We start from the raw sequence: 9,880 nt of genomic DNA, 5'->3' as shown, positions 1-9,880 counted from the left end.
GACATGTTCGTAGGAACCCTTCATACAAACAAAAGTAAGAGAAATTTAGGATAAGAATACAAACATGTTCTTGCATGAGGCCCATTAAGTGCATCTTCCTGACCACTCAAAGAATTTAGGCTATTATTACCCATAAACAAACAAACACGTTTCAGCTTCAAATCTATTCATTAAGATGTCCTGATGCATCTCAGTAATCCAGGTAAAAAAAAATCAAAAAGAAAAAAATTGTGTAGGTCTTCTGGACGGGTTCTTCTCTAATGAAACGTTTCGTCTCTTCTCCAAGGGACTTCTTCAGTCTGAGAGGTTCAGGCAACTCTCAGACTGAAGAAGTCTCTTGGAGGAGAGACGAAACGTTTCATTAGAGAAGAACCCGTCCAGAAGACCTATACAATTTTTTTTCTTTTTTATTCATTAAGATCTCATTTCTCCATCACAGACACCTAATTACAATGATGATACATTATGATTAGGGTCATTTGTAAATCTTAATATCTTAACACCTTGATGAATGAAGTGAAAATGACTGGCTCCAAAACATTTTTATTTTATAATAGTTTTGGAAACAACACAGCCATATCACTGACTACAAAAGGGAAGTGCAAATAACTGTCCTACAAGCAGACAGTCAGAAGAAAAAACTTGTTTCTCACCAGCTGAGTCGTAGCCTCTGTATTCTAGACGTCTGAGACCTTTGAGGAGGATCTCAAGGATGTCACGCCGAGTCCTTGGCACATGGTAGTTGAGATAGGCAAAAATTCCTGAAGTGGAGGAAATGACAGTATTATTTAGCAGTGATCTTTTATTTATCCATTTAATTTGACAAATGATGCCATACATTTAATGACTGGGGTTTTAAGAAAGATGCACAATGACAGCTTGGTTATAGTGCATAAATCAATATTATATTAACAGGAGAATTTACAGCTAAAATACAAAAACACAATATAAAAATGTATGCAGAAATTCAAGAGGATTAAATACATTTTACATGTGATAATCTTCTATTTAAATGGAAAACAAATTTAAATTTTACATCAAACCCTCGTAAAGAAAATCAAATCTGAATACGTTAAGGAGGACACCGAAACACAATATATGGTTTAAATATTTCCACTGAATTGAGAAAAGAATTCTATGATGACATCTGTCTGAACCATTTAAGGTTCAGAGTCAAAGAGCTGACACACATTTCTACAAAAACCAGTCTAACCAGGAACACTATTGTAACTCGAGGTATTATTATGCAGTCGGTCACAAAGAGCTTCAAGACAACTGAAAGCAAAGAGTATCTGCAAGCAAGTAAAGGGAAAACAAAATCATTTAATACAATTCAGCTTTGTATCTGCTTATCATTTTCAATATTCTTACAGCGTCACATTCAAATCACACTGACACTCGACCGTGTAAAATTAATATACCAGCTCAAAGTCAACTGTGCTACAGCAAAAGGCCACAAATAAATCAAAGCTCAGAACAGTTTATTTTCAGCTACAGCAAATAATAAGCACTTTCTACAAAACATCTGCTATCCATTCCAACAAACAGGACAAACGCTGAAAGAAGTAGTGACACCAAAAATGTCCAGAGGGGAGCAAGATATACAGTTTAATATTCAGCTGTACACCGCCAGATACATGCAAATGCTACCCCAGCAGACTGCCTTATAACAGGACTTTCATTCAGACTGCAAAAGGAGGTGGGAGGAAGAGAGGGGCGAAGGGAAAATGCTGAGGAGGGAGGGCAAATAAATCACAAGGACTACCTCTGATGAATACACAGAGCTGAAAGCAACAGAGTAAAATGGCAACAGGTACAATATTAACAGAAAGAAAATAAACTGGTTTCTCTAGTCTGATTGGTTTACTCAGATAGTCATGACAATGATGTGAAACAGAGCCGTCAGCTGCCTGAAACAAGTGGAAAAGTATACCAAACACTTCATAAGCTAATGCTAGAATTAACCAAATAAATGACCATTAGCATCACATGCAAGTGTATTTTAAGCAAAAGTCACAAAAACTACTGTCTTCTTGGTACGTTTAATATCGAATATCTAACACAAATGTTAAGAAACAGGAGAAAATGTAGGACTGTAAATCACTTCGACAAATCAAAGATGGTGAAATATTAGGTGATGACGACGACGACGACGACGACGACGACGATGATGATGATGATGATGATGATGATGATGATGATGATGATGATGATGATGATGATGATGATGATGATGATGGACATTGTCAGTGAGAGAGAGACCACCTTGCTGGAATCATTTGACTTTCAGTATGTTTGACACTAATAACTAAACAATTCAACCAGAGCACAGATAGTGAAGGAAACACGGCGTTTTATATTTAGCTGACTATCAGAAACAACAGCTAGCCACCCCAGCTAGCTAACAGCTCAAACTGAAGCCACAGTAAACAGGCGCTTTTTGGCTTACTTTTCCACTCTGAGTAATAAGGAACAGAAACACATTTGTCACTGAATAATAAAAACGCGTACAACAACCACTCACCACACATGTCTTCAGTTCGGGTGCCAGATACAGCTACTCAGGTCTGCTGGTAGCTGGGGGCGCCTGTCAATGAGCCTCGCCCCCTTGAGTTCAACAAGCCAACCGCCTTCTTCAATGACACTCTGTGATTGGTCGATATAGCTGTCAGTCAGGTTGCACCTACCGACGTACGCAGTTCTGACGTGGCAGCAGGATGTGAGCGGTGGGCGGAACAACTCGTAAGATCCTGCTGAAGCCACTCAACACACCCCTAAAGCAACATCACCCAACAATAGCAGGCTTATTTACTGACAGTCTTAGTTAATGTCAAATTTATCATAACAAACGAATTTATTATCAGTTCAAAAGTTTATTATTACTTAAAAATATTTTAAGGGTGTGTTAAGAAATTGGGTACTTAGTTAAGGTCCAAAATAAATTTTGTTGCAGAGGACTTGAACAGAGATGTCAAATCTAATATTTAAAGCAAATTTTATTTTATTATTTGTGTGTGTGTGCTAGTTCTGCACTCACCCTATCATTTCCCTACTTTATTTATTTTCCATTCGTTTCTGCATACCTTGTGCTATTTCAGCCATTCACTTATCAAAACAGCTCCTCTAGGATTAGGGTGCTATGACCTTTGGCATTAGTAGAATTAGAAATCCAATTAAGCACACTTACTATATCTTGTTTTCTTTGTTACATTAGCTACTCTTCTGCAACGTAGCCTTTTGCTTCATTTGCCCATCCATTTGTTACTTCTAGTTTTTAGCCAGCATTCTGCTGATTTGAGGTTTAATGAATTCGTTTTAGCTTCTCCAAGAAGTCATTCAGCACTCAGCAAGTCTAAACAAAATTAACTTGTGACCCCAAATGAATACAACCATGTCAGATGATTGTTTTTGGTTCACAGTGCATGCTCAAAATATCTGACTCTGTTTCAATATGGAAACATCACATCAACTACATTAATACAAATAGTTGGCAGAATCATCCACTAGTTTTATTTTATTTTTGCGATGTAATGAATGTTCTTACAAGTTGTATGTATTTTTTACACAAAACAAAAAGACCACACCACAAAAAAATATTTTTTTCAATGTTTATATTCTGGAAATACATTTACATGCATTATGTACTTACATAGATACAGTATCAATTAAGTATTTTCTGCCTGAATGTTGTTTTGACCTGTAGTTAATTTAGAAGTTGAACAACACTGTAAAAGAATAAATTCCATTTGTTTAAGCTGTACAATAAGTGTCTGATCAGTTCTGTCCTACATTTTGCAAAAGGTGGACAGAACTACCTAAATACACAACAGTTTTTTTTTGTTTGGTGCTACTGCTTTGAGTGAGATAAGTGGTTTGGAGTGAGAGAAAGAGAGAGAAATGCATCAATAAAGTTCTTATTATTAGCTCAAACCTCTGCTGCCTCTTCGTTCTCATCATCCTTTACCTGTAAAAAAATAAGATAAAAACAATTTAATATTTTTCCGAAATGTTTATTCACTTTTTACCAGAGTTCTAAATAAATCACATCAATCAGAGCGTGCTCAGAGCATTACTTTTATTGAAATATAATAAAAAATATAATAAAACCGTCAAACCAACCTCTTCTACTGATTCCACCTCGGGTATGTAAAACTGCAGCATGTTTTGGATTCCGTTCTTCAACGTTATGACAGAGCTGGGGCAACTGGTGCAGGAGCCCTGCAGCTTCAGTTTGACGATGCCATCATCGAACCCTCGATACAGAACATCGCCTCCGTCCTCCTGCACCGTTGGCCTGGAGAGTGAGAACATCATCATGTGTGAGTATAACAAAACAAAACAAAACAACAGAAAACCACAGATGGCAGAGTCAACGTGCATCTCTGTAAGCTGTGACCTTATTCGTGTATCTAGTAGCTCTTTGATCATAGCAACAACTTCATCATCATCCTCTGATGGTGCTGAGAAAAGAAATGGTAGCACATTTGGAATTGGAAAATAGTTTGGCTCAAGGTTTTGTTTTGTTTTACATTTTCTCCTTCATACCCGTATCTGCACTTGGCTTGCTGTCCTCATTGACAACTGGGAGTCCAGAAGTGAAGAAATCCATAATTGTGGCATAAACATCAGGTTTAATTACCCTCCATTCCATATTTTCATCAGTCTTAGTAAAGAGAAAAGAAAACAAGTTAACACTTGTGATGACGTTACACAGTGCTGAGATTTAAAGATGCTGGACATGAATTTACCCTCGTGATGGTGATAAAATCTGGACCCAGGAAGACACTTTTAACTCCATCAATTCTAAAAAGTTGTCTGGAGACAACACAGGGGTTTAAATATGTTAATAACTACTGAAAAGTTAGTTTCATATAGTGACATTTCTAATGAGACAACTTATAATAAAAATGTGCTTCACTGTGCTTAAATAAAAAGATATTCTACATATTTGATACTTTAATAAAACAAGTGTGCATAATAGGCAACAGTATCAGGGGAGTGGTGGCGCAGAGGTTAGAAAGGATGAGTCTGTGATCGGAAGCTCACTGGTTCAATTCTTCCAACCAGATCCACTTTCGACCCTTGAGCAAGGCCCTTAATCCCCCCCACCCCGGGGTTCTGTCATTGGCGGCCCACTGCTCCACATGTGTGCGATGGGTAAAATGCAGAGAATTAATTTCCCCATCAGGGGATCAAGACAGTGTATAAAAAATAAAATAAAAAAATAAAAATCTCTTTACTTGTCTGTTAAAACCAGAGGAACAAAAGCAGGCCTAACTTTATTTACAGACTACAGAATCGAGGCTATTTAAGGTCTACACAGTAGTCAAAAGAAATTGAGTTTCACCAGTTTTGATAGGACAAAAACAACAAATAATGCACGTCGTCAGACATAAGTCTACCTGAAAACTAGAGTATATTTATTTCAATCCAAATAGAAAAGAAGGAACAAGGTCAGAAAAGCTTTAACCTCCAACAGATTTACCTATAATAAATATGTGATCAAAATACCTTCTTAAATAATTTGATATATTCCGTTTATATTATTAAACTTCTATGAAAGAAGCCTTATACCTGGCTAAGGGTGAGCAGTAAGCATCACGAGGGCTGGCAAAATTCATAGTTCCTTCCTCAAGAACTGTGCGACCAGGCAAAAACTTTAAACTGTTTGGATTTGGTGTATCCTGCGTCTGCACAAACATGCTCCTTTCTGAAAAGAAACAAAACAGTATATCAGAAAGCCTCAAGAGCATGTCTTGTTGTTATCTACATGTGCAGATACAAGATTTTCTCATAACATCCAGGCACCTGATGAGCACTTGTTCTCACAGTATGAACACACTAGCTACGTTTACATGGACAAAAGGTTTAAATGGCCGTTCGGAATAAAAATGCGTCATGTAAACAGCTCGTTCCGATTATTCTAATCAGATTGAGCTCGATCCGAATGAATTTTTAATCCGAATGAAAAGTGTGGGTTATGCCGATTGATAATCGGAATGATGTTCATGTAAACACTTAATCCAATCATCTTATTCTGATTGTAGAAAACTGACCTGTGTGCATGTCTGCTGACTTTTATTCACCTGGTGGGACAGCAGCGCTCCAGCTGTGCTGCACCGCGCAGAACTTTTCCTCCACGCTCTCTTAACAGATGAAAAGAGGCAAACAGCAGATGTTGCTCCGCAAGAATTAAAAATAAAAAGCACGTTTTGCTTCATCTGCAGGCTGCAGCTCAACCGAGGAGACGAGTAACGACGTCTCTACCGTTATTAAAAGCTGACACGGGTCTGTCCTGAGCGCACAGAGGAGCTTTGTTTACGTTTGTAACACGGAAGTAGAGCTGACAGTTTACAACACTGCACATGTCCAGACTTTTATTCTGAATAAAACTCCGGTGCATGTAAACACTTTTCATGATCGGATTGTGTCCATGTAAACAGTACATTCAGATTATTTAATCTGAATACATTTCAATCCGATTAAAAACTTTTGTGCATGTAAACATAGCTATTGTCTTGTATAAACACATCCAGTGCAGGACTTATGAATGAGAGGATGAAAGACAATTACAGACCAGGAACAGTCCAGAGGGGGGGTTGTGGCCATCTGTTAGATACTCCTGTAGCTTGTGAAGGCCAATGAAATCCACTGCTCTGACACCCACTTCCAGCAAGACTGAAATATGTTTAAAAATGTTAAAAAGTGTTACTACCTTCACCCATGCTCAAGGCATTAATGCAGATCAGTCACTTATGTTTGATTTATTTCATTTCAACACTTTATTATGAGACGGATGTGATGTCAACATTGTCTAAGATTGATTGCTATCTACAAAACAATTTATGTGCCAGTTTAGAGGAACTGTACCCCTTCTGTGGCAACATTTATGCAAACCTTTGTACAATCAGTGAAGCATAGACATTGTTCTGGAAAAAGACAGCATGATTGCATTTAAAATATGACTAAAGTGAATACAATCTGTTCACAAAAGAACCGTCATGTGCCAAAATTTACAACAATTTCAACACATAGATTATATATATTTTTTATGTAATACAGTATATGTACAATAAAAACAACTAAGTCTGAGCTATACAAGAGAGATAAAGTGACTTTTTATGACAATTGAAAATTAGTTTCTTACTTTATTTGTGTGTACCTGGTTTTTGTTACATTTTTAGGACCTTTTCTGGTATACACACTTACCAGGATCACTTGTTTTTTTGGGGGACCAAAACACAATTTAAGTACTTTAAGTACTTTGTGAAGTTATTTCTAAGAAAATTGCTTTATAAATAAAATGTTACTTTTAACTTACTTACTTACAATTTTGAGTCAGGGGTTAGGATTAGGACTAAGGTGTGAACTGAATTTAGATTAGGGTTAGGATTAGGTATATACCAGGGGTGGTTATGTTTATGGTCAGGATATATAAGAGCAGGGCATACTAGACATTCTTCTATACACTCAGCAGCAGATCATGTTACTGACACATGATCAAATTTGAAAGTGCACAGCTGTAAACATGGTTTAGCAAATACAATTAGTCATAAAACAAAAGGAGAGCTTTAAATAAGTTTTTATTCACTTTTTAAATTTAAAAAATAGAATTAAGTACCCATGTAGTAAGTAAGTTCTAGTCTCTTCTGAGAGGCAGTAAAAAGTTTTAGGCAAGGATTTCAATGGGGGGAGGAGGGGAGGGAGGAAGGAAGGAAGGAAGGAAGGAAGGAAGGAAGGAAGGAAGGAAGGAAAGAAAGAAAGATTCCGTAAATAAAAAAATAATAATTTTGATCAAATAAAAGCCTCATTTACTTGAAAATTTGCAGTACAGAAAACTTCAGTCCGAATTATGTCACTATCAAGTACGTAGTGATCAATCAGGGATTTGCTGTATGGGTGCTGTTGACATTTTGCTAAATTCTTAAGTTAAAACAGTAATGATAAATAAATAATATAAACACATTTGACTATATAAGTCTATTTTTATCCACACACATATGCGTGAATAGTTTGTGTAGCTGATTAGGATGACAGGAAGAGTCTAGATAAGACCATCTGCTACTGACGCGAGTCTCCGTCGCTCCAGGTTTTTTTTTTTTTTTTTTTAACAAATACCTAAACATTAAGAGTAAATTCTAAAACAAATATTAAAAACGGTGCGACCTTAAAACTAACTAACAAATACACTTACGGTCGTGAAAGTCTTGCAGAAATTCTCAACAACCTTCCAACCTGTCTATATGTCGCCATGATTGTTGTTGTGGAACAACAATTTAAAACGGAAATGGCCTCTGCGTGTCCGGAAGTGACGGATTATTATTGTACGTTGGCTAAAGACTCCCCCGAAACAACAAACCTCTACCGTCGACATCCGATTGGGTTTTTAGCTTGAACAGTGAATTTATATAAAAATGCCGTGTGGTAAGAATTTTAGAAGGAGGAAGGAATCTTCAGATGAGGAAGAGGAGGATGATATAACAGAAGAAGTTCGGTAAATTACTCCGATACAACACATACAACATTTTCTAATGTAACGTTGTGTTAGCCAGCTAGCACCAGCAGTGCGGTTAAGAAATTAAACTCGTTTGTATTTCCACTCATAATAACATGAGTAACACACGATTTGTTTAATGTAATTTTATGTATGATTTTTTTTTTTTAATTTTCAGAATGAAAATGGAAGAGGCTAAAGAGCTCCAGAGTTTGAGGAAACGGCAGAGCGGTGTGAGGTATGGAGATTTGTATTATAATTGTTTTAAACTTTGACTCAAACACACATTAGATGTAAATAAACATTCATATTTTTGTTTTGTTCAGTGTGACCGCCTTATTGGTTGGAGAGAAACTACCGCCAGAGGCTGAAATTGATGTAAGCATATTTCTGCACGACACGTTTGTTTGGTTGCATCTTATTACCTTGTGTTTCTTCATTATCAATTCTTTTCACAGAATGATCCTTTCAAGCTGAAGACTGGAGGAGTTGTAGACATGAAGAAAGTGAAAGACAGGAATAGAGACATGTGAGTAAAAAAAATATATTTTAGTGCAGTGTAATAACCAGACTGTATTCTTTATTGTGTTATTACAAAATGCAAACTACAAAACAAATGTGTACTGTGATGGGAGTTATTGGTCCAAGTTATCCACATACAGGACAGAAGATGAGACAGACCTCAACCTGGGCACGTCATTTTCAGCTGAGACTAACAGAAGGGACGAGGATGCAGACATGTAAGTAATAAATGCAATGACACTATATGCACAAAACAACAAATGCTTACAATATTTGTCATTTACAATGTGCTACCAAATGTGTAGAGGTCATGTTAAAAATAATTTGAGGAGGACGACAACAACAACAACAACAACAACATCAACAATAATAATAATATGATTGGATATAACATACACATTCTTGTTTATTAATCATTCAAGCAATTAATCAATAATTGCTCCTCATTTTGACCATTGAGTCAGCCAAAGTTACAAACAAAGACAGCTTTTGTTCGTTTTTTGTTTGTTTTTTAACTGTTGCTGGACAGATGATATGAAAGTATCTAATCTTTAGATTTTATTAAGAAAGCAAGGTGTAGCATATAATTTGTAAATGCTAATGTAAAATGTTTGGACTAGAATCAGGAGTTTCCAAGTTCTGCTCTGTGAGAAAGTCGGATTTGTGCTTAATAAAGACAATGGGCCTCATGCAAGAACATGTTCGTATTCTTCTCCTAAATTTCTCTTACTTTTGTTCGTACAAAGGGTTCGTACGAACATGTCACGTCAGATTCAACAAACTCTTCTACCTTCAGGAAAAGTGTAAATGAGCATCATAAACTGATGAATGCCACTTGTTCATATTCAGCTGCTCGTGCACGAG

At 36.6% G+C, this 9,880-nt stretch overlaps 3 protein-coding genes across 3 annotated transcripts in view; 1 reads left to right on the top strand and 2 right to left on the bottom strand.

The window, feature by feature from the left end:
- LOC106520162 (glutamine--fructose-6-phosphate aminotransferase [isomerizing] 1) overlaps positions 1 to 2,624 on the bottom strand; it is a 13,315-nt gene extending 10,691 nt beyond the window's left edge. Inside the window, exons 1-2 of the mRNA XM_014012126.1 lie at positions 2,525 to 2,624; positions 654 to 761 (exon numbers count right to left, since the gene is read on the bottom strand). Of these exons, the coding sequence (XP_013867580.1) occupies positions 654 to 761; positions 2,525 to 2,531 (115 nt within the window). The 5' untranslated portion in view covers positions 2,532 to 2,624. The remainder of the gene's footprint in view (positions 1 to 653; positions 762 to 2,524) is intronic.
- A 970-nt stretch (positions 2,625 to 3,594) lies between these two features.
- Positions 3,595 to 8,302, bottom strand: nfu1 (NFU1 iron-sulfur cluster scaffold homolog (S. cerevisiae)). Its single transcript, XM_014012128.1, has 8 exons — positions 8,195 to 8,302; positions 6,578 to 6,678; positions 5,575 to 5,710; positions 4,749 to 4,815; positions 4,546 to 4,663; positions 4,397 to 4,460; positions 4,120 to 4,294; positions 3,595 to 3,964 (listed from the first exon to the last, which is right to left on the bottom strand). Exons 1-8 carry the CDS (start codon positions 8,251 to 8,253, stop codon positions 3,926 to 3,928), a joined length of 759 nt encoding a protein of 252 aa, XP_013867582.1. The 5' UTR covers positions 8,254 to 8,302; the 3' UTR covers positions 3,595 to 3,925.
- Positions 8,303 to 8,326: 24 nt separating this feature from the next.
- Positions 8,327 to 9,880, top strand: part of cunh9orf78 (chromosome unknown C9orf78 homolog) — a 5,167-nt gene continuing 3,613 nt past the window's right edge. The window contains exons 1-5 of the mRNA XM_014012127.1: positions 8,327 to 8,494; positions 8,673 to 8,732; positions 8,821 to 8,872; positions 8,953 to 9,023; positions 9,157 to 9,234. Of these exons, the coding sequence (XP_013867581.1) occupies positions 8,415 to 8,494; positions 8,673 to 8,732; positions 8,821 to 8,872; positions 8,953 to 9,023; positions 9,157 to 9,234 (341 nt within the window). The 5' untranslated portion in view covers positions 8,327 to 8,414. The remainder of the gene's footprint in view (positions 8,495 to 8,672; positions 8,733 to 8,820; positions 8,873 to 8,952; positions 9,024 to 9,156; positions 9,235 to 9,880) is intronic.

This window comes from Austrofundulus limnaeus, unplaced genomic scaffold (assembly GCF_001266775.1).
Source record: "Austrofundulus limnaeus strain Quisiro unplaced genomic scaffold, Austrofundulus_limnaeus-1.0 Scaffold88, whole genome shotgun sequence".
Taxonomy (NCBI): Eukaryota; Metazoa; Chordata; class Actinopteri; order Cyprinodontiformes; family Rivulidae; genus Austrofundulus; species Austrofundulus limnaeus.
Note: the sequence above shows the minus strand (reverse complement) of the source record. Positions and strands in the feature narration are given on the sequence as shown.